At 51.6% G+C, this 23,920-nt stretch overlaps 1 protein-coding gene across 6 annotated transcripts in view; it reads left to right on the top strand.

Moving 5' to 3' along the window:
• Window positions 1–6,730: 6,730 nt before the first annotated feature.
• The window catches only part of LOC119953471 (sodium-coupled monocarboxylate transporter 1-like), a 243,059-nt gene continuing 225,869 nt past the window's right edge, over window positions 6,731–23,920 (top strand). For 4 of the 6 annotated variants that reach the window (XM_038777786.1, XM_038777785.1, XM_038777787.1 and 1 more), the window contains exons 1-2: window positions 6,795–6,940; window positions 7,319–7,380. In XM_038777786.1, the coding sequence (XP_038633714.1) occupies window positions 6,795–6,940; window positions 7,319–7,380 (208 nt within the window). Of the gene's footprint in view, window positions 6,941–7,318; window positions 7,381–23,920 lie in introns of all 6 variants that reach the window. The other 2 variants (XR_005458029.1, XM_038777789.1) reach the window with 1 other exon arrangement.

Consider the following 23,920-nt stretch of genomic DNA (forward strand, 5'->3'; position numbering starts at 1 on the left):
TTCCTGTCCTTTTGCTAGCTTCCACTTCCTCGTCAGTTCGTCTAGTGTCGCCAGTCTGTGCCCTACGTAGGACCCCCGGACCGTCAGTGTGCCCCCGTCCCGCCTCCATCTGTTGAAGGTGGTATCCAGCATGGCTGGGGGGAATCTGTGATTGCTGCATATGGGAGCCATAGGGGACATTTTGGTTATCCCGAAGTGTTGTCTCAGCTGGGTCCACGTTCTCAGCGTGGAAGCCTAAACAGGAAGAGGTACCTTGGCAGTACGTTCATCTTGATCGTCAGCACTCTCCCCGCCAGGGAGAGTGGGAGTGAGCCCCATCTTCTTACTTCCTACACCAGGCTGCTCAGGTTCCACTTGTGTATCTGTGTCCAGTCTCTGGCTATCTGGAACCCCCGGTAACGGAATCTGTTCTGGGCTGTTTTGAACCGGGGCCCCTCCAGCTCTCTCCCTTCCCCGTTTGGGTTTATTGGGAATGCCTCGCTTTTGCCCATGTTAAGTTTGTAGCCCGAGAAGGTTCCAAACTCTTTCAGTATTTGCAGTATTGCCTTCAGTCCCTCCTGTGGCTTTGAGACATAGAGGAGCAGAGCTCTGTGCTCTCTGTCTCCTCTCCGGATTCCCTTCCAGCTTTTCGCATCTGGCAGCGCTATTGCCAGGGGTCCGATCGCTGGCGCGAACAAGAGTGGAGACAGGAGGCAGCCCTGCCTTGTTCCCCTCTGCAGCTGGAAGTATTCAGAGCTGGTGGTGTTAGTTCGGACACTCGCTTTGGGAGTGTTGTACAGGAGCCTCACCCAGGCGGTGAATCCCGCTTCTAGCCCAAACCGTTCCAGTACCTCGAGGAGGTATTTCCATTCGACTCTCTGCGTCCAGGGAGACGATTACCTCTGGCCAGGGCCGGCTCAAGGTACCGGCAACTCGGGCAGTCGCCCGGGGCGCCATGTGCTAGGGGGCGCTAGGAACCCTTTACAAATGTTCAGTCATTGCTGTGAATTGCTGGTACAGTGAGATTTCTTTAGTGACTTTTGATCAAGTCCTCAACGGGAAGGGAAGACGCATACTTGCTTTGATGTCTGCCGAGATAGTGAAGCAAGCCCGGTTCTACATTTGGGTTCACATATGGAGGGGGGGGTGGCATTGGTAAACACAACCAGCGGGCCTGCTGCTGGGGCCACAGGGCTGCCCCGCCGCCTATAAATGTCAATAACGTCTTGTTAGAATCAAATACCTGCAGCACTCCACCACCTCTTAGATCAAAGCAAATCACTGAGGATGCCGGAGACGGAGACAATCCCCCCTCCCATCCCCCCACCCCACCCAGAACAGACAGAACAATCTCAGCAGGTCTGACAGCCTCTGTGGAGATGGGATTAGCTTTGTATTTGCAGTTCTGCTTCCCGTTCACTGGACGAAGAATGATCCAGACTCCAAACCTTAGCTCCGAGGTTCTCTCTCCACTTTGTGTGACCCCCCACCAAAAAAAAAAGGTTAAGAGTTCCAGTCGCCTGAATCAACAGCCTTGGCTCGGGGAAATACTAATTCTGTTGTTGTAAGAAATCTGCAACAACAACAAACATATTGACCAGACAACAGAACAAGGTGAAGTGATTCTGTCAGCGGAGATTCCCTCTCTGGACGGGTGTGGTGATATGATCTGCATACCTGTCTGCCATTGGGGCAGAACACCGGCTTACCATTGGCCCTGGTCGGTCATGTGGCTCTTGACCGATTGGCCGAGAGGCTGAGTTAACCACGCCTCCATTAACGAGGTATAAATGGACAAACGCCCGGCGATCGTCCATTCCATTGAAGACGATCGGAGAGCTATGTTCTAGTCTATTAAAGCCTGACTTTTGTAAAGCACTCGTCTCGCGTACAATTGATGGCACATCAATTTAATAGACTAAGACTTTTAAGATGGAGTTCCGGATCAAGCCCGAATGCCTCCGCATCAGCCCGCAAACTCCGAACTCTGCAGAACTTTTACAACTCTGGCTGACATGCCTCGAACGGTTCCTAGCATCTACAACCAACCCCCCACCGGGGCACAGAAACTGCACGTCCTCCACTCCAGCGTGGGTATCGACGCCTACGCAATAATCAAAGAGGAAACGGATTATGATGATGCAATACAAAAGCTAAAAGGACAATTCATCAAACCAGTCAACAGGGTATTCGCCCGACATCTGCTGGCCACCAGAAAGCAGGTCCCCCGTGAGTCACAAAACCAATATTACCGGGCCCTCCATACCCTGGGGAGGAGTTGCTCCTGCGTAGCAGTCTCGGCTACGGAGCACATGGAACTACTGATCAGAGACGCTTACGTGGCTGGGATGCTGTCCCCCGCTATCCGCCAGCGGATGCTGGAAAGAGACGACCTCAGCTTAACTGAGACACTGACTCTCTCCTCCTCTCTGGAGGTCGCAGATCAAAACGGCCACTTCTATGACCCCAGCCTGGCCTCCTGGCACGCTTCACAACCGCCACCCGCTGCTCCCCACCTCCCTCAGGCCTGTGCCGCGGGACGCCCCGACAAGTCCCGTAACAGCCTCCCCGAACAGGCGCCGGAATGTGGCGACTAGGGGCTTTTCACAGTAACTTCATTGAAGCCTACTCGTGACAATAAGCGATTTTCATTTCAAGTCCACGGGGCCCCGCTGCTACTTTTGCGGGCTCGAGAAACACCCTTGTGTGCGCAGCCCAGCCCGTTCCGCCCTCTGTAAGAGCTGCGGGAAGAAGGGCCACTACTCCACAGTCTGGCAGGCCAAAACGCTGGCTGCGGCGTTTCTGGACGCCACGCAGCACTCTCCCCCCAGGCCTCTGCGACCGGTCTGTGCGCCTCTCTCTCTCCTCCGGGGCCGCTCCAGCGCACCGAGCTCCTCCCGACTCGCGCCCCGCCGGCCGACCAGCGCGCCTCTCTAGGCCCTCCCGGTCCCGGTCTGCCCGCCGCGCGAGCCTCTCCCCCCCGCCCCCGGGCCCCGACGCCCGACCAGCGCGCCTCTCCGGGCCCTCCCGGTCCCTGTCTGCCCGCCTCGCGAGCCTCTCCCCCCCCGCCCCCGGGCCCCGGCACCCGACATGCTCGCCTCTCCGGGCCCTCCCGGTCCTTACCTGCCCGCCGCGCGAGTCTCCCCCCCCCCCCCCCCCCCCGCCCCCGGGCCCCGACGCCCGACCAGCGCGCCTCTCTCTCTCCTCCGTGGCCGCTCCAGCGCACCGAGCTCCTCCCGACTCGCGCCCCGCCGGCCGACCAGCGCGCCTCTCCAGGCCCTCCCGGTCCCGGTCTGCCCGCCGCGCGAGCCTCTCCCCCCCCCCCGCCCCCGGGCCCCGACGCCCGACCAGCGCGCCTCTCCGGGCCCTCCCGGTCCCTGTCTGCCCGCCTCGCGAGCCTCTCCCCCCCGCCCCCGGGCCCCGGCACCCGACATGCTCGCCTCTCCGGGCCCTCCCGGTCCCTACCTGCCCGCCGCGCGAGTCTCCCCCCCCCCCCCCCGCCCCTGGGCCCCGGCACCCGACATGCTCGCCTCTCCGGGCCCTCCCGGTCCCTACCTGCCCGCCGCGCGAGTCTCCCCCGCCCCCGGGCCCCGGCACCCGACATGCTCGCCTCTCCGGGCCCTCCCGGTCCCTACCTGCCCGCCGCGCGAGTCTCCCCCCCCCCCCCCCCCCCCCCCCCGGGCCCCGGCACCCGACATGCTCGCCTCTCCGGGCCCTCCCGGTCCCTACCTGCCCGTCGCGCGAGTCTTCTCCCCCCGCCCCCTGGCTCCTGCGCCTGGCCTGCGCGCCTCACCTCCCCCGTTCGCAGCCGCTCCACTCGGCTCGCCGGCACCGCTAGCTCCGCCCCCAGCGACCACGAGGGCCTCCTGGGCGCCGCTATCTTGGGGGGGCGACCCCACGTGCGGGTCCTGGGCGCCGGCATCTTGAGGCGCCGACACCACGTGCGGGTCCTGGGCGCCGGCATCTTGGGGCGCCGACTCCATGTGCGGGTCCTGGGCGCCGCCATCTTGGGACCCCGACTCCACGTGAGGGTCCTGGACGCCGCCATCTTGGGATCCCGACTCCATGTGCGGATCCTGGCCACCGCCTTCCAGGATTTGCATGCAAGGTTCCTCCAGCATCTACTCGGACGGCGACGACGGACACGGATTTTCTCCACGGCTCGCGGCCGTTCAACTCGACCAGTCACGTCCACGCACGCTCGCCAAAACGACAACGCTGATCCACCTCAACGGCCACGAGACGGGCTGCCTGCTGGACTCCGGGAGCACGGAAAGCTTCGTTCACCCTGACACGGTAAGACGCTGCGCGCTCCCTGTCCATCCGGTAACACACAAAATCGGGTTAGCCTCAGGTTCGCACTCCGTCCACATCACCGCGTGCTGCATCGCGGACCTCACGGTCCAGGGGAAGGTTTTTAAAAATTATAAATTTCTTGTCCTCCCTGACCTTTGCGCACCGGCACTCCTAGGACTGGACTTCCAGTGCAACCTGCAGAGCTTGACCTTCCAATTCGGCGGTCCTATACCCCCCCTCACTGTCTGCAGCCTCGCGTCCCTCAAAGTGGACCCCCCCTCCTTGTTTGCTAATCTCACCCCCGATTGTAAACCCGTCGCGACATGGAGCAGACGGTACAGCGCTCAGGACCGGTCCTTCATCAGGTCCGAGGTCCAGAGGCTGCTGACGGAAGGGGTCATCGAGGCCAGCAACAGTCCCTGGCGAGCCCAAGTGCTGGTGGTCCGGACTGGGGAGAAAAACCGGATGGTCATCGACTATAGCCAGACCATCAACCGGTTTACGCAACTGGACGCGTATCCTCTCCCCCGTATTTCCACCATGGTAAACGAGATCGCGAAATACAAGGTCTTCTCCACTGTGGACCTTAAGTCCGCTTATCGCCAGCTCCCCATCCGCGCGAGTGACCGCATGTACACCGCGTTCGAGGCTGATGGGCGCCTCTACCACTTCCTTAGGGTTCCGTTTGGTGTCACAAATGGGGTCTCGGTCTTCCAACGGGAGATGGACCGAATGGTCGACAAGTACGGATTACAGGCTACCTTCCCGTATCTTGATAATGTCACCATCTGCGGCCACGACCAGCAGGACCATGACGCCAACCTCCAGAAATTCCTCCAAACCGCAAAACTCCTTAACCTCACATACAATAAGGATAAGTGCGTGTTTAGCACCGACCGTCTAGCCATCCTCGGCTACGTAGTGCGTAAAGGAGTGATAGGCCCCGATCCCGAACGCATGCGCCCCCTGATGGAACTCCCTCTCCCCAAAATCCCTGAGAAAATTAGATGTGCTGTACCTGCTCAGACAGCAGGATCCAGATTCAGCTCAGATGATTGGGGGGGGGGGGGGGGGGGGGGGAAGAAAATCTAAAGTTCAAGTACAGGGGCCGAGATTCTCCGATCGGGCTTCAAGACATAGAGGAGCAGGTCATCTTGTTGAAAGCGGCCCCCCTCTGGCGATTCTCCACGCTCAACGGGCCGAATGCTGAATGCCCGCCGAGTCCCGCCGGCGTGAGTTACGTATGGTCCTACCTGGCGGGACCTCGGAGTTCTGGCTGCGGGGGCCGTCCTGGTGGCGGGGGGGACCCGACTCCGGGGGGGGGCCTCCACGGCCTGCGATCGGGGCCTACCGATCGGCGGGCTGGCTAATTCCGGGGGGGGGGGGGGGTCTATGTTCCTCCACGCCGGGCCCCTGTAGGACTCCGCCATATTGCCTGGGGACTGGTGCGGAGAAAGCAACCCACGCGCATGCATGGACCCGCGCCGGCCGTGTCGCGCCGGCTTTTGAGCGCACAGCACTCCGGCGCCGTACTAGCCCCCGAGGATGGGGTGAATGCCTGTGCCTGGAGGCCCGTTGACGCCGACGTCGCTTGCGCCGGTTTTGATGCCGGCGTCAACACTTGGCCGGGATTTCGGAGAATCCCAGCCACGCTTTTGGGTGGGACTGCCGTCAGATAAATACATTACTGAAACAATGTTAAGGCACAAAGCCTGAAATTTCTTTTCTTAAGGTGCTCATTGAATTCCTTTTTGATATGTGAAATTGTGATATTGTGCTTTCAAACTTGTAAACTGTTAGGTCTGAGGTAAGCAGCCACACAAAAGCCATAGGTTAGAGCACAAAGAAGTTTATTATTATTTACAATCAAATCACCACCATTCCCCAGAGGGTCTCCTTCACGAAACAAGCTACTCCTGTTACAGGAAGCCCCGCTACCTTACCGGGGAAGTTCATATTCTCCGCAGGGCAGAGGAAACCTGATGGTTCCTATCCTGTGACCTCTGCAGGGGTTATAACATAAACGTTTAATTTGGATATAGAAATCTTAGTTGCTAGGAGGAGAGAATATTTTCCTGAAAACCTTTTGAAAAATTTGTTGGGAATAGATAATAGACGCCACCCAGTGGTCAGAGTCTATAACTATAATGACACTGATTTTTCAATATTTTTCCATAATAGGTGAACCATTGAATTTCAGTGCCCAGAATGACAATCCCTTTTGGAACACCATCATCACTACTAATGGATTAATAATAATTTTATGAAACCCCTTCAGATGTTTACTTGAAGTGCTGTAGGATTTCTCAATGTGGTATAATTCGGCAATAATATTGAAATACCACGATAATAGTCATTCAGTAACCATTTTATGGTGATTGATTATCTTACAAGCAATGAAAGGACAGTCAAGTATGTGCTTATCTTTAAAAGTGGAGAAGTGGACCTTTAGCCTTTTCAGATTATCTCCAGAGTTATTAGACGTCTTTTTTTTGAGCTTTTACTTTTACTAAAGAAGCATGGCAGTGAATCATGTCTTTCAAGTCTGGGATTATGTTGTTTTTGTTTTTCTGCTGTTGGTATCTGCTGCAATTGGACTTTTCTTTGCTTTTAAACGTGGTAGGACTGGACAAGAAACAACGGCAGAGTTCCTGGTAGGAAACCGGTAAGTAGAATTCAAACATTTATAGGACCAAATAAGCATTTTGAATCTCTTACTGGAGGAACTGCTTCTTGCAGAGGATGATGAATTTGTGGAACTCATAGTGCGGTGCAATCTGAATTGTTAAATGGTTTCAAGAAGGCGATAGATATATTTCTGATTTTAAAAATAGGTTAAAGGGATATGGGGAACAGGTAGGGAGGTGGATTTGAGACCAGGAAGAGATCATCCATGATCTGATTGAATGGCGGAGCAGGCTCAAAGGGCTGAATTGCCTACTTCTGCTCCTAGTACTTATGTACCTATGTTCCTATGATCCTTTGTAAGATTATTAAAATGCTATATTAATGTAATTAAAAGAATTGCTTTATTTTTTTTCAGACAGATCTCTGCATACCCAATTGCTCTTTCGCTGGCTTCTAGTTTCCTGTCTGCTATAACAGGTTTGTGTTTTAATTGCTCTATGAAAGATCTAATCAGTATATAAAATAAAGATAGTTGCACAGCATTGCAAATTGATATGCATAATTAAAACTGAGGTTAGCTGTACACTTAAGAGTACATACTGTGGAATATCATCTCAACAGTAAAATGTACTTTGAAGTCAATGCTAAATAGATAGATAGAATTTACAGTGCAGAAGGAGGCCATTTGGCCCATCGAGTCTGCACCGGCTCCTGGAACGAGCACCCTACCCAAGGTTAACACCTCCACCCTATCCCCATAACCCAGTAACCCCACCCAACACAAAGGGCAATTTTGTACACTAAGGGCAATTTATCATGGCCAATCCACCAAACCTGCACATCTTTGGACTGTGGGAGGAAACCAGAGCACCCGGAGGAAACCCACGCACACACGGGGAGGATGTGCAGACTCCGGCACAGACAGTGACCCAAGCTGGAATCGAACCTGGGACCCTGGAGCTGTGAAGTGATTGTGCTATCCACAATGCTACCGTGCTGCCCTCCAACAAAATATATTGTAATATAAAAATATTATTGGAAAAAGGGGAGGTAACTTCTAGTCATTAAGTGTAATAACTTCATAAATACCTATCTTCCCTTAAATCTGAATTGTGAGAAAGAAAAGTAGGAAATGTATGGACACAACTAATCAAAATTGTGATCGAAGTTAGGTTTAAAAGCACAAAGGCTTCATAATAGATGACTGTTTGGCTTTTTCATACCTGCAGAAATAACAGCTTCCCCTGCCATGAGAATGGTTAATACAAATGATGTTTCCTATCTATAATATTTGTTAAGCAAATCAGCATGAACATACGTCAGAAAACATTTTTGAAGTAACGTTACGTACATGCTAATGTGTGAATTTGCTTAATTTGCTGGTGCACTCAAATGTAAAAATCAGAAAGCTTGACTTTGCAGACCAAATTATTGATGTTTGGACCAAAAAACAAAATTGGATAGGTCCCAATATAATTGCCATGATGAACTGCTCTAGACCTCCACCAGTGTTTGACCTTAAAGTGTTATCATAGAGATACAGAGTTTTACAGCACAAAAAGAGTCCCTTTGGTCCAGCATGTCTGTGCCAGCCACTAAACATAATCTATTCTAATGAATTTTCCGTCACTTGGTCCGAAGTCTTGTATGCTATGACATTTCAAGTGTTCATTTAATCAAGTGTTTATCTAATTGGTGCCTAAAGCAAATATTACTTTGATAATCCATAATCTTGCATTGTGGAGAGAGGCAAATCTAGGGCCTTGTAAATGGTTAACCAACCGGATTTAGTCTCTGGCAGAGAGAGAAAGACAAGCTCAGGCCCTGTAAATAGTTAACCAACTGGACTTAGTGCGAGAGGGAGGCAAAAAAAAATTCTTATAAAAAAAAAGGGGGGCGGCACGGTGGCACGACTGCCTCACAGTGCCAGGGACCCGGGTTCAATCCAAACCTCGGGTGACTGTGTGGAGTTCGCACTTTCACCCCATGGGTTTCTTCCGGGTACTCCAGTTTCCTCCCACAATCTAAAGATGTGCAGGTTAGGTGGATTGGCCATGCTAAATTGCCCCTTAGGGTCCATACTGTTCAACAAAAAGGTAGCCTTTACAGCGACGAACACGGTGACTGACCTAGGGGGATGATATGTAATGGTTATCGGGGTTCGAGAAGGGGCCCCAGTGGTCCTAGTAAATATATGCCCCAAATTGGGATGACATGAGTTCATTAAAAAGACCCTGCCATAGATCCCCGACCTCAACTCCCACCATCCTATCATGAGTAGGTGACTTTAATTGTGTGCAGGACCCAAAGGCAGACAGGTTTAGCCCTAGATCGGGGGCTAGTAATGGCAAGGGAATAAACCATCTTCATGGAGCAGATGGGGTGGGTTAGGACCCATGTAGGTTCAACTACCCGTGGGAGAAGCAATTCTCCTTCTCCCATGTCTACAAAGCTTATTCCCGCATAGAGTTCTTCATAGTGGGTACGTCAGTGCTTCCAGGATGGTAGGGACGAAATAACCCACAATAGTAATCTAGGACCATGCACGACACTACATGGATGTGAGGTTAGAGAAGGGCCGGGCCCAGCACCCCCCATGGAGGCTGAACAATGCCCTCCTCACTGATAAGGCATTCTGCGAAAAAATATCACACGCCATTAATGGATATGTAACCTGCAACCAGATTGGGGAGATTTCATCTCCAGATTCTGGGAGACACTGAAGGTAGTGATTAGAGGAGACATAATAGCGTATAGGGCCCACAAAGACAAGAAGGAAAGGGGGCGCCCACGCTAGCAAAGGCCTCGATCTCACTGATCTCTAAGAAGGACAAAACTTTGATGGACTGTGGGTCATACAGATCCATCTCACTCCTGTACACTGACACCAAAGTCCTGGCGAAAGCTCTGGCAAGGGGATTGGAGTGTTGCTTGCCAGAGGTAATCACAGAAGATCAGACCGGGTTCATCAAGGGCAGATAGCTGACGATGAACATCAGATGCTTGCTGAACGTGATTATGACCCACCCGGGGAGGAGACACTAGAAGTGGTATTGCTATATTTATCTGGTTATAAATACAGCGGTCAATATGGTCGCCTTCCTTAATCCTAATTATGTTTGCTCTAGAGTCGCCAGGTATCTTTCGATACCGCCACAATTTCAAACCCGAATACTGATCAAAGAACCAATGCACCAGTTAGTTAGTTCAAAGTCAATACTATTTATTTATACACACAATAATATCTACTCATGCACAAATACCACAAACTAAACTATCTCTAACGCTAACGCCTATACTTAACTTCGGGTGCCCACTCAGTCAGAGGAACAACGGCCGTTGTTCAGATCTGAGGCTGTTGGGTACGAAGGTGTAACAGGAGAACAGCTAAGGTCGTCCATGTGATGGTAAGCATTGACCTTGGACTTACTTGCTTCTGGTGCAGCTGGTGGACGGGTCTCTCCGCTTCGAGAGCCGAGTCCAAGAGAGCAATTCTCTCTTGGGGGCTTCTTCTTGTACCCAAAGGGGCTTCGCGCGCTTTTGGGCGGGCCTTGAACTTGGCCCCGATTAATTGGGCTGTATCTTGATCACTCGTATTGATCTTGACCAATAAAGGGGTGGGTGCCCTGATGGCTGGGTGTGTCTTTGGTGGCCGCTGGCCTTGCTTTGTGTCTTTCTGGCGCCGGGATGTCTGCTATAGTATTGGTTACTTGAATGTCATTCCTTTGTTCCCAGAGATGGGCCATCAATATGCTAATTGCCTTACAATTTCAGTCTTGTCTGGGATTGCCTTCTCAATACGCATCCAGGCTCTGTGCCTGCTTGCTTTCTTAGCATTGTTCATAGTTCCCTATAGTCTTTGCAATCATCCATTTTGTATTCTGGAAGTGGCCATCCCAGATGGCTACAGTGGTCATCATCCTGGATGCAGAGAAAGCCTTCGACAGAGTAGAATGGAGGTACCTCGTGGAGGTACTGGAACAGTTCTGATTTCAGCCAGCGTTCACCTCATGGGTGAAATTACTGCACAGTGCCTCCATGGCGTGCATATAAATGAATACCACTTTGGCTATTTCTGGCTGCACAGAGGTACGAGACAGGGATGCCCATTGCCCCCGCTGCTGTTTGCCCTGGCAATTGAACCACTGGCCGTCACTCTCAGATCAGCAAAGGGGTGGAGAGGCCTTCAGAGGGGAGACAGGGAGCACAGAGTTTCTCTCTATGCGGGATGACCTGCTCCCCTACGACTCAAACCCCCTAGCTGGTATGGGTAAGATAATGGAGCTCCTGAAAGAGTTTGGTGCCTTCTCGGGATACAAAGTAAACCTGAGTACGAGCGAGACCTTCTTGGTGAACCCCCAAGGGGGAGGAGCAGAGCTGGGGACACTGCCGTTTAAACTGCCCAAACCAAGTTCTAATACCCGAGGATCCAGATAGCCTACGACTGAGCACGGCTCCACAAATGGAATCTATCTAGCCTGGTGGAGGAGGTGAAGAGAGACCTGCGGAGGTGGGACTCGCTCCCACGCTCTCTGATGGGAAGAGTGCAGACAATTAAAATGAATGTACTTGATGTGACCATCAATTCACACGACACGTGGTTGGAAGTGAACAGTGGTTTTAATAATCTTACAACGGAGCCTGCCTGCGATGAGATAAACTCTAGATGAACTGGCAGGCAGGCTCAGACTGCCAAGCTTTATACAACCAGTTGGGGGAGGAGCCATGGGCGGAGCCAAGGGTGGAGCCCAGTACAAACTCCCGTACGCTCCCAGTACATCTCCCTCTAGGGGCAGAGCTGCGCAACTGCTTGTGTGCCGAGCTTACACAGAAATAGTACCACATATGTAATAACAGTGTGAATTACGCTACCGTGATTCATCACATTCACCCCCTGTAAAAATTTGAGTCCAGCGGGGGTGATGTGTCTACAATTTTCCCGATTGCGGGTTACAGTTATAATTTACAATTTACAGGTTAAGTCGATCCGGAGGTCGAGTCGTCCTCTGGGATCGACGAAGCACCGGGGTTGCAGACTCTTCTGGTGGCTGGGCGGTGGAGGTCAGCGAGGGAACCATGACGGACTCCGGGGGTGATTCGTCCAGAGCTTCGTATCCAACTGGTTCGGCTAGTGACGGGAGGGCCGGAAACCGAATGGGGCGCGGAGCACGGGCAGCGGAACTGACACGTGGGGGCGCCGGGCGCTGGTGGGTGGGAGGGGTATAGTGTGAGAGGTATCTCAGTGGATGTAGTGTCGGAATAGGATCCTGCTGGTGCCAGTCCCGGAGAGAAACAGTGTCCTGACGGCCGTCAGGTACTCTATAAATGTGTAGTGTGGGTTTGAATGGAGCAGGAGCACTCTTTTTACGAGTGGATCAGTCTTGTGAGTCCGGACGTGCTTCCGGAGGAGAACCGGGCCCGGTGTCTTTAACCATGCTGGGAGTGAAACCCCCGTGGTAGTGCCCCGGAAAAAACAAATAGCCGCTCGTGAGGGGGTGGCCGTACATAGGAGGGACCTAATAGCGTGGAGCGCGTCAGGGAGGACTTCCTGCCACTGGGAGGTCGGGTGCTTCCTGGACCGGAGGGTCAGTAGGACGGTATTCCAGACCGTTGCGTTCTCCCTCTCCACCTGCCCGTTCCCCCTGGGGTTGTAGCTGGTAGTCCTGCTCGAGGCAATGCCCTTTTCGAGCAGGTACTGACGCAGCTCGTCACTCATAAAGGACGAACCCCTGTCGCTGTGTACATAGCTGGGGAAACCAAACAGGGTGAAGATACTATGCAGGGCCCTAATGACTGTGTGGGAAGTCATGTTGGGGCACGGGATAGCAAAGGGGAAGCGAGAAAACTCGTCGATGACATTCAGGAAGTACGCATTCCTATTGGTCGAGGGAAGTGGCCCTTTGAAATCGATCGCGAGGTGTTCAAAGGGCCGGGAGGCCTTGACCAGGTGGGCCCTGTCTGGTCTATAGAAGTGCGGTTTGCAGTCCGCGCAGATCAGGCAGTCCCTGGTGATGGCCTTTACCTTCTCGGTGGAGAAAGGCAGATTTTGGGCTTTGACATAGTGGGCGAGCCGGGTGACCCCCGGGTGGCAGAGGTCATCGTGGATAGCTTTTAGGCGGTTGTCTTGCACGCTGGCGCACGTGCCGCGGGACAGGGCATCTGGGGGCTCGTTGAGCTTCCCCGGTCGGTACATAATATCGTACTTGTAGGTGGAGAGTTCGATCCTCCACCGTAGGATCTTATCATTTTTGATTTTGCCCCTTTGAGAGTTGTCGAACATAAAGGCTACCGATCTTTGGTCGATGATGAGGGTGAACCTCCTACCTGCGAGGTAGTGCCTCCAGTGACGTATCGCTTCCACGATGGCTTGTGCTTCCTTTTCGACCGAGGAGTGTCGAAGTTCCGAAGCGGAGAGGGTTCGGGAGAAAAAGGTGACTGGACTCCCTGCCTGATTTAATGAGGCTGCGAGAGCAACCTCTGAGGCATCGCTCTCTACCTGGAAAGGGACAGATTCATCCACCGCCCGCATGGCCGCTTTGGCGATGTCCTCCTTGATGCGAGTGAAGGCCTGACGAGCCTCATCCGATAGAGGGAAGAATGTGGCCTTAAATAGTGGGCGGGCTTTGTCCGCATATTGAGGGACCCACTGGGCTTAATACGAGAAGAATCCCAGGCACCTTTTGAGGGCCCTGGGACAATGAGGGAGAGGGAGTTCTAAGGGTCTGGGTCGGGGCCCAGGACTCCGTTTTCCACGACATAGCCGAGGATGGCTAGCCTGGTCGTGCGGAAAACGCATTTCTCCGTGTTACAGGTAAGGTTGAGTTTCTGGGCAATCCGGAGAAATTGATCGAGGTTAGCGTCGTGGTCCTGCTGGTCGTGGCCGCAGATGGTGACGTTATCCAAGTACTGGTCCACCATTCGGTCCATTTCTCGTTGGAACACCGAGACCCCAATAGTGATGCCAAAGGGAACCCGGAGGAAGTGGAAGAGGCGGCCGTCGGCCTCAAACGGCGTGAAGTGGCGGTCCTCCGGGCGAATTGGGAGCTGATGGTGTGCAGACTTCAGATCCACCGTGGAAAAGACTTTATAGTGGCCGATCTGATTTACCATGTCTGCAATTCTGGGGAGGGGATACGCATTGAGGAGCGTGAACCGATTAATGGTCTGACTGTAGTCCACTACCATTCGGAATTTTTCCCCGGTCTTGACGACCACCACTTGAGCTCTCCAGGGACTATTACTGGCCTCTATGATCCCCTCACGTAGAAGCCTATGGACCTCGGTTCTTATAAACACCGTGTCCTGCAGGCTGTATCGGCTGCTGCGAGTGGCTATGGGTTTGCAGTCCGGCGTGAGATTGGCAAAGAGTGGAGGGGGGTCGATTTTTAGTGTGGCGAGGCTGCAAATAGTGAGCGGGGGCAAGGGCCCGTCGAAGCTGAGTGTGAGGCTTTTCAGGTTACACTGGGAATCGAGTCCCAGTAGAAGTGGGGCGCAGAGTTCAGGGAGCACGTACTGCTGAAAGTTTGAGTAGCTAGTGCCCTGGATCGTTAGGGTCGCGACGGTGGGCTCTTGGAGGTGAACAGAGTGAGAGCCCGAAGCGAGGGAGATAGTTTGCCGTGCAGGAAAAATAGGGAGCGAACAGCGTCTTACCAGTTCTGGGTGGACGAAGCTCTCTGTGCTCCCGGAGTCGAAGAGGCACGGTGTACTGTATCCGTTGATCTGAACGGTCATCATAGAGTTTCGGAGGTGCTTTGGACGTGACTGGTCCAGTGTCACTGCACTTAGTTGCGGGTAGTCGACGGCTCGATCAGCTGTGCTGGAGTGGCCCCGTGATGACTGCCCTCTAAGTTCGTAATCTTCTCGTCGAATTTCTGAGTTGGAAGAAGATGGCCCCCCCCGTGGATCGCATGTGGCGGGCGGCGAGGAAGATGGCATCCAAGACGGCGCCCCCCATGAGTCGCACGTGGCCGGCCGCGGGAGGGGGTTTACCAAGATGGCGGCCCCCATGAGCTCACGTGTCATTTGGGGGCAGAGTCAGAGTACAGGCCGCAGCATTTCGGGGCCTGCGGGCCTGTGGATTCTGGAAACGAGTGCTCTGACCTGCGGGGGAGTTAGGAGAGGAGGCCTGCTTTGCCAGGCAGACTCGGGCATAGTGTCCCTTGTGACCGCAGCTGCTGCAGGTCGCGTTACGGGCCGGGCAGTGCTGCCGTGGGTGCTAGGGCTGCCCACAAAAGTGGCACAATGGGGCTGCGTGATGGCTGGGTGGCCGCGTGGCGCAGGTCTGGGGCAGTCGCTGGTTGGGGGCCCAGGATGGGGTCGCTTGGTCTGCGGGGAACGAGATGAAGCTGTGGAATGAGACCTCCATAGTGGTAGCTAGTTCTACCGTGCCCTCTAAGTTCTGGGCCCCTTTTTCTAACAACCGCTGGCGCACATAGTTCGATCTGAGGCCTGCCACGTACACATCTCTAACGGCAAGTTCCATGTGCTGTTCGGCTGATACAGCCTGGTAATTATAGTCCCGAGCTAAAGTCCTTAACTCCCGCAGGAATTCTTCTAATGACGCCGCGGGCCGCAGGCGGCGGGTCGTAAAATATGGTGCGCGTAGACCTCGTTGATGGGCCTCACGTACATTCGATCTAGCATGGCTAGGGCCCCCGTATACGAGTTGGTACCATTTAGTTGAGAAGATATACGGTGGCTCACCCTTGCGTGCAGTAGACTGAGTTTCTGCTCCTCTGTAGTTTCAGCAGTACTTGATTCAGCCAGGTAGGCCTTAAAACATCTGAGCCAGTGCTGGAAGATTTTTCTTGCATCTGCAGCCTGCGGGTCGAGTTCTAGTTAGTCAGGTTTGAGGGCTGATTCCATAGTCGTTTCTTTGAGTTGTTTCTTTGATTTCTTCTTATCGATTTCTTCTTGTTTCCTAAGATTATTAAATTGACGTGACCATCAATTCACACGACACGTGGTTGGAAGTGAACAGTGGTTTTAATAATCTTACAACGGAGCCTGCCTGCGACGAGATGAACTCTAGATGAACTGGCAGGCAGGCTCAGACTGCCAAGCTTTATACAACCAGTTGGTGGGAGGAGCCATGGGCGGAGCCAAGTGTGGAGCCCAGTACAAACTCCCGTACACTCCCAGTACATCTCCCCCTAGGGGCAGAGCCGCGCAACTGCTCGTGTGCCGAGCTTACACAGACATAGTACCTCATATGTAATAACAGTGTGAATTACGCTACTGTGATTCACCACAGTACTGCCAAGGTTCCTCTTCATAGTCAGATTGCTCATGATCTTCATCCCCATATCCTTCTTCACCAAGGTGGGGAAGCTAATCAAGGCCTTCGTGTGGAAAGAACCCCAGAATCTGCAAAACTGCTCTGGAAAGAGGACGGTCCATGGGGAGCCTGGTGCTACCAAACCTCTTACTCTACCATTGGGCAGCAAAAGGTGCGGGGGTGGCTGGGAGAACCGGAGTCGGAATGGGTGCAGATGGAGGAAACCACCCCACTCCCACTCACCCCAATCAAGTACTTAAAGAGCAGGGTGGTAAAAACCACACTAAGGACCTGGAACCAGCTTAGGCACCACTACAAACTTGGTGATTTATCTGTTGCAGCCTCCAGCTGCAGAAACCATTGATTCATCGCAGCAAAAATAGATTTCACAGATAAAATGTGGAGACAGGACAAATGGGTGCTGACAGTAAGGGACCTGTACATAGATGGTAGAAGTGCGATCCTGCAGTAATTAACCGAGAAATTCCTGCTTCTGAAAGGGACAAGCTCTGAGACTTACAACTATGAGACTTCTTCTGCAAGGAGACCGTAGCGTTCCCCAAGCTACCCAGCATACCTTACTGGACAGACTGTCGGCGCAGGACAAATTAGGTGACAGTAAATGTGCTGACATATATGGACGATTGTTAGAATAGGCAAGGACCCCACTGGACAAGACACGAGAAAAATGAGAAGAAGAACTCGCATAGAGATATTGGGAGGCATAGAGATGGGAACGGGGGGTGGTGGCCGTGAAGGACCAGAGGGGAGGGACGTATTTTTTTTTCTTGTTTTTTTGTTTTTCCTTTTTTGTACCTCTTTTCTGAACCATATCTACTGTACCTGTCACAATCTGTAAATATCAATCACTCTGGCAAGATGCTTACAATGAGTTTCATTAAAGTCCTATTTGTTAGCCTCTGGAAAGTTGCTGGTGCATTTTTCATTCCAAATGACATGACTTTGAACTGATAGTGGATTGACCATGCTAAAAATTGCCCTTTAATTTTCAAAGATGTGCAGGTTAGGTTGGGTTATGGGGAAAGGACAGAGGATGCGGGCCTAGGTAGGGTGCTCTTTCAGAGGGTCGGTGCAGACCCGATGGGCTGAATGGCCTCCTTCTACACTGTAGCCATTTTATGATTCTATTCTATGATCCAGGGATCTATTACAGTTCATGATATACTCTTCTATGGGATTATCATTAATTTTCTGAAATCGATTGAAGTCCAACAATAACTCAAAGGCATTTAACAGAAAATTTTTCTTGTAAAATTCATCAAGTACTTTAAGAAGTGAACCAAACATTCCTCACTGCCAAACTGATGTCCATCCAGCTCTCAAACCTTTTGTTGGAAACAATAATGCCAATCTTTAGCAGAGACATAACCTGTGTCCATGTAAACACTTCATTCTTTCAATGGTCAGTTGGTTCAGACTCTGAGAACTTCAGAGAGCACTCATACCCTGACAATTTACGCTTTCTATCGTTTTCCTCAATGGCTACTAAGATAGTTGTTTTCTGTATGAATTCTTATTTCCTTTCTTCCAACTTTCACCTTTAGGCAACCGTCCTCTGCTCCTACTTTATCATCCAGAAAGCCAGTTGCTGAAGGATATAATTGGGGCCATTCTTTACACACTTATACTTGGATTTATTAACAGGGCTACAAATTACAAAACAAGCACCACCTTACCCAACACAGCTTAAATCAGTGTTAATTTTGCCACTGTGTTGGTGGTGGAGGAGTGAATATTAAAAGTAGTGGATGGGTGCTGATTAAGTAGGCTGCTTTGTCTTGAATGCTGATGAGTATTGTTGGACCTTCACTCATCCAGGCAAGTGGAAAGTATTCCGTACACTCCTGACTTGTGCCTTGTAGATGGTGGACACACTTTGAGGAGTCAGGAGGTGAGTTACTCACCGCAGAATTCCCAGCCTTTGATTTGCTCTTGTAGTCATAGCATTTATATGCTTTGCCCAGTTCCGTTTCTGGTCAGTGGCAACCCCAGGATGTTGATGGTGGGGAATTTGGTGATGATAATATTGAATGCCAAGCAGGGATGGTTAGATTTTCTCTTGATGAAGATGGTCATTGCCTGGCACTTGTGCACCAAAAATGTTATTTGCCACTTATCAGCCCAATCTTGAATGTTATCCAGGAGTTGCTATATCTCGGCATGGCTGCTTCAAAATTTGAGGAGTTTCAAGAGTACTGTGTGCAGAATACTGTGATATCATCAGTGAACATCGCCACTTCTGACCTTATGACAGAGGGAAGATCATTGATGAAGCTACAGAAGATGGCTGTGCCTAGGACACTATTCTGAGGAATTTCTGCAGCAATGACCTGGGGTTATGATTATTGGTCTTCAACAAACATAATCTCTTCCTTTGTGTGCTGCACCTTTGGAATTCAGCTATTTTGTCTATGTTGGGATGAAGACTGTAATAAGTTGTGGTGTGGCCCTGATGGAAGGTGTGTAGGTCGTTGTTCAGTAAGTGCCACTTGATAGCACTGTCAATGGCGCCTTCTGTAACTGCTGATAATTGAGAGTAGATTGATGAGTGGTAATTGGTTAGATTGGAGTTTGTCCTGCTTTTTGTGGTCAGGCAAGCCTGGGTACTTATCCATATAGTTGGAGCTGTGCTAGGGTAGCTTGGTCAGGGGAGCGGTTTAGGTCTGGAGCACAAGTCTTCATTACAACATCTGGGATGTTGTCATCATTGTTAATTCAGTAGGTCCCACAAAGAGGCTCTGAGTCTTGTGTGGTTGAACATTAACTGTTTATTGATAACACATAACTATGTATGAAAGCCCAAGCTCCATGCTTGTTTCTGCAAAGATCTCTGTCCAGTCCTAGACTCAGATAAAGTGTCTCTTCACATCATATTGTGGGCAGTACTATTTCCCAGACCTGGAGAGATGCTGGAGGACTGGAGGATAGCCAATGTGTTATCATTATTCAAGAAGGGAAGAAGGGATGAACCAGGAAACTGCAGGCTAGTTAGTCCAGCCTCAGTGGTGGGAAAACTATTGGAAGCAGTTCTGAGAGACGGAATGAATCTGCATTTGGAGAGGCAGGGATTAACTGAGAAAAATCAGCATGGTTTTGTTCAAGGCAGGTCATGTCTGACAAACTTGATTGAATTTTTCGAAGAGGTGACCAGGTGTGTAGATGAGGGAATTGCATTTGACAAAGTACTTGGATTTTAGCAAGGTCCCACATGGAAGTCTGATAGCAAGGTCCCACATGGAAGTCTGATAGCGAAGGTAAGTGCCCATGGGATCCAAGGAAATTTGGCAAATTGGATCCAGAATTGGCTGAGTGGCAGGATAAAGAGGTTGATGGTCAAGGAGTGTTTCTTTGACTGGAAGCCTGTGTACAGTGGTGTCTGCAGGGCCGTTGCTGTTGAATTTATATAAATGATTTTTGACATGAATGTAGGAGGGTCAATCCGAAATTCGCAGATGATACGTAAATTGCTGGGGTGGTAAATAGTGAGAAGGTTAGCCTTAAATTCAGGGGGCTATAGACAGGCTGGTCAGAGGACCTGATCAGTGGCAAATGGAATTCAATCCGGATAAGTTTGAGGTGTTGCACTTGGGCAGGACAAACAAGGCAAGGGAATACATCATAAACGACAGGACCCTGGGAAGCACCAAGGATCAGAGGGACCTTTGTATGCATATACACTGGTCCCTTAAGGTCCCCTAATTTCGTAACTCCAAATCTAACCTGCACATCCCTAGAGACTAAGGGGTAATTTAGCACCTAATGTGCACATCTTTGGACTGTGGGAGGAAACCGGAGTACCCTGAGGATACGGGGAGAACTTGCAAACTCCACCGAGACAGTGACCCAAGACCGGAATTGAAGCTGGTTTCCTGGCGCTGTGAGGCATTAATGCTGATGCTCGTTGTGTTCTCTCTTTAATTGGCTCTGTTTATGGCGGTTAATATGGTCGCCTTCCTTAATTCTAATTACGTTTGCTCAAGAGTCGGCAGGTATCTTTTGATACTGCCACAAGGTTCAAAACCGAATACTGATCAAAGACTCGATACACCAGTTAGTAAGTTCGAAATCAATGCTCATTTATTTACACACACAGTCAAATATACTCATGCACAAAACTCTACCAACTAAACTATCACTACTACTAAAGCCTATACTTAGCTTCGGGCGCCCACTCTGTCAGAGGAATAATGGCCGTTGTCCAGTTCTGAGGCTGCTGGGGTTGAGCTGGTACGGAATAGTAGCTAGGAGCGTCTGTCTCGTAGAGTGCGTTGACTTTGGACTTGTTCTGGTGCAGCTGCCAGGCAGGTCTCTCCTCGCTGAGAGCCAAGGCCAAGAGAGCAATTCTCTCTTGGGGGCTTCTTCTTATACCCAAAAGGGGCTTCGCGCGCTTTTGGGCGGGCCTTGAACTTGGTTCCAATTAATTGGACCGCATCTTGATCATCGATATCGATTTCCTCCAATAAAGGGGTGGGTGCCCTGATTGCTCGGCGGGTCCTAGGTGGCTGTGACCTGCTTTGTTCTAGTCTGCTTTAGTATCGTTTACTTAAATGTTACTCTTTAGTCCCCGGAGATGGCTCATTAGTATGGTAATGGCTTTGCAGTATCGGTCTTGTCTGGGAGCTACAGCTCCAATCAACAGACAAACCTTGCACCTGCTTGCTTTCTCAGTATTGTCCATTTTCCCTGCGTTCTTTGCATTTGTCCATTTTGTAATCGGGACGTGGCCATCCCAGATGGCTGCAATGCTAACCACTGTGCCACCGTGCTTACCTTAAAAATACTGACATATACTTGCCTTCATTATCTGAGGCATAGAGTTTAAAAGCAGGAGGTTATGCTGGAACTGAAAAACACATTGGTTTTGCCACAAATCGGGTTTTGTGTGCAATTCTGGAATCTACATTAGAAGAGGGATGTGATTACACTGGAAAAGGTGCAGAGGAGATTTACAGGATGTTGCCTGGGCTGGAGAGTTTTAGCTATGAAGAGGGATTGGATAGACTGGGGCTGTTCCCTTGGAGCAGAGGAGACTGAGAGGGGACATGATTGAGATGTATGAAATTATGAGAGGCATAGATAGAGCAGACAGGAACAAACAATGACCAGGGGGCCTAGATTTAAGGGGCAAGAGGTTGAGAGGGAATGTGAGAAAAATCTTTTTCACCAAGAGGGTGGTGGGAGTCTGGAACTCACTGCCTGAAAGGGTGGTGGAGGCAGAGACCCTCATAACATTTAAGAAGTACATAGATATGCACTTGCGATGCCAGGGCATACAAGGTCAAGTGCTGAAAAATGGGATTAGAATAGTTAGATGGTTGGTTTTGACCTGTTATAGCCTGCCTGCTTACCACTGGCTGGGGATGAATGGCAATCCCACAATCCTTTGGGAGTATGTGCTTCCCCAATTAGGGGGGAGGAGAAATCATTAGCAGATTCCCTGCATAAATAAAGCTGGCCAGTTTGGAGCAGGCTAGAGGAGAGTGAGCAGCAAGGGAGTTGCTGCTGCCGCTGCTGCCGCTGCTGCCGCTGCTGCCGCTGCTGCCGCTGCTGCCGCTGCCGCCGCTGCCGCCGCCGCCGCCGCCGCCGCCGCCGCCGCCGCTGCTGCTGCTGCCGCCGTGTATATATGTTATTGTAAATAAATGTTATTTCTTTCTATCCTTCAACTCGTGCTGGATTCTTCGTGGCCCTCACAAAACTGGCGACGAGGGTTAAACTGAATAGCTCTCTACACTGCTAAAGCCACCTCCCTGGATTTTTGTTGGATACAGGTTGGAAGTTGTTTTCGATTACACCATGCCTCTGTATGGACGTTTGGATGTTTTTGACGCTGCGCTGGAAAGCTGGAACCAGTACGCACAACGGATGCGTTACTATTTCCGGGCAAACAACATCACTGAAAACGAGCGCCAGGTCGTCATATTGCTCACCACTTGCGGCCCGCATACGTTTGGGGGTGATTAGGAGCCTTACGTACCCAGCTGCGCCAGGCACCAAAACGTTTGATGAACTTGTGAACTTAGTGGGGCAACATTTTAACCCAACCCAGTCCACGATAGTCCAGCGTTACTGGTTTAATACCGCTGAGAGGACCCCAGGAGAATCACTTGCTGAGCTTCTATCCAGGCTACGCAGGATTGCGGAGTACTGTGACGATGGTGAGACCTTGTCAGAAATGTTATGCGACCGTTTGGTTTGCGGTATTAACAATGCAGCCACCCAGAGAAAGTTGTTAGCTGAGCCAACATTGACTTTTCAACAGGCTATTCAAATAGTATTATCCTGAGAGAGCGCAGAACGGGGAGTGCAGGAGCTATAGGGAATGGAGGTGCATGCCTTGGGGCGCAACCCCTTCCGTCCAAAAGCGTCCCCTCGCACCCCTGCGGTATCTTGGGCGAGGCGATGTCCGGATCGACGCCAGTGGCCATCGGACATTCCTCCCCGAAGGGAGCCTTCTCCAGAACCAACGGATGAGGAGCCATGTCTGTGCCAGACTTGTGGCTGCCGACCCTGTCACGGACGCCGGTCCTGGGGGCGCCAAAGGCGCCGTTGTTCCAACAGAAACTGGGGCCAGCCCAGGGGCTGTACCTTCCATTTGGATAAACCTGCGGCGACTACTCCCAAGGATGTGGAGACGGAGGACGACTTCCTGAAGCTACATTGTGTGGCAGCTCCCCATGTGGCCCCCATTAAGGTGACAGTACGGGTCAATGGTCACATGCTTGAGATGGAGTTGGACACTGGCGAGCGGTCTCCGTGATCGCCCAGAGGTCATTCGACCGCATCAATCAGGGTATACAGACCCTTACATTAACCGACACACAGGCCAGGTTGACCACCAATATGGGGGAACCATTGGACATTGCAGTAACCACGATGACCCCTGTTGTTTATGGACGCCACGAGGGGCGTTTCCCACTTATCGTGGTGCACGGCCACGGGCCCAGCCTGTTGGGTCGGGACTGGTTGCGCCATTTGCTAGTGGCAGCACATCCTCCAAACAGTTTCTGGAGGGTTGACTGAGGTGCTAGGACGATACCCAGATGTTTTCCAGCCCGGTTTAGGGAAAATAAAAGGGGCCTTAGCCCGTATCCAAGTCGAACCAGGAGCCACGCAGCGCTATTTCCAGGCTTGCCCGGTGCTTTACGCCTTGCTCGAGAAGGTAGAAGGGGAGCTCCCTCGTTTGGAGACTTTGGGTATGATCAGGCCCGTCCGTTTCGCTGTCTGGGCAGCACCAATTGTACCTGTAATGAAGCCAGATGCGACAGTTCGCTTGTGCAGCGACTTTAAACTTACAGTGAATATGGCTTCTCGGCTTGACCGATATCCAATGCCTCGCATAGAGGATCTCTACGTGAAGCTTGCAGACGGACTCTCGTTCATGAAATTAGATATGAGTCACGCCACCTACAGTTGGAGCTGGACCCTGCCTCCCGGCCTTATGTAACGATTAATTCACACCAGGGCTAGTATGAATATACACGGTTGCCCTTTGGGGTATCCTCTGCCTGCGCTATTTTTCAACGCGTCACGGAGGGCATTTTGAGAGGTTTATCGCGTGTCGCTGTCTACTTAGACGACTTTTTGATTACAGGGACGTTGGAGCAGGAACATTTGGAAAATTTGGAGGCTGTCCTTAGACGCTTTTCAGAGGCTGGAGTCCGTTTACGTCGCACAAAGTGTGTCTTTCAGTGAAGGAAGTAGCCTACCTGAGTTATCGGG

The sequence above is a fragment of the Scyliorhinus canicula genome, chromosome 18 (genome assembly GCF_902713615.1).
Source record: "Scyliorhinus canicula chromosome 18, sScyCan1.1, whole genome shotgun sequence".
In the NCBI taxonomy this organism is placed as follows: domain Eukaryota; kingdom Metazoa; phylum Chordata; class Chondrichthyes; order Carcharhiniformes; family Scyliorhinidae; genus Scyliorhinus; species Scyliorhinus canicula.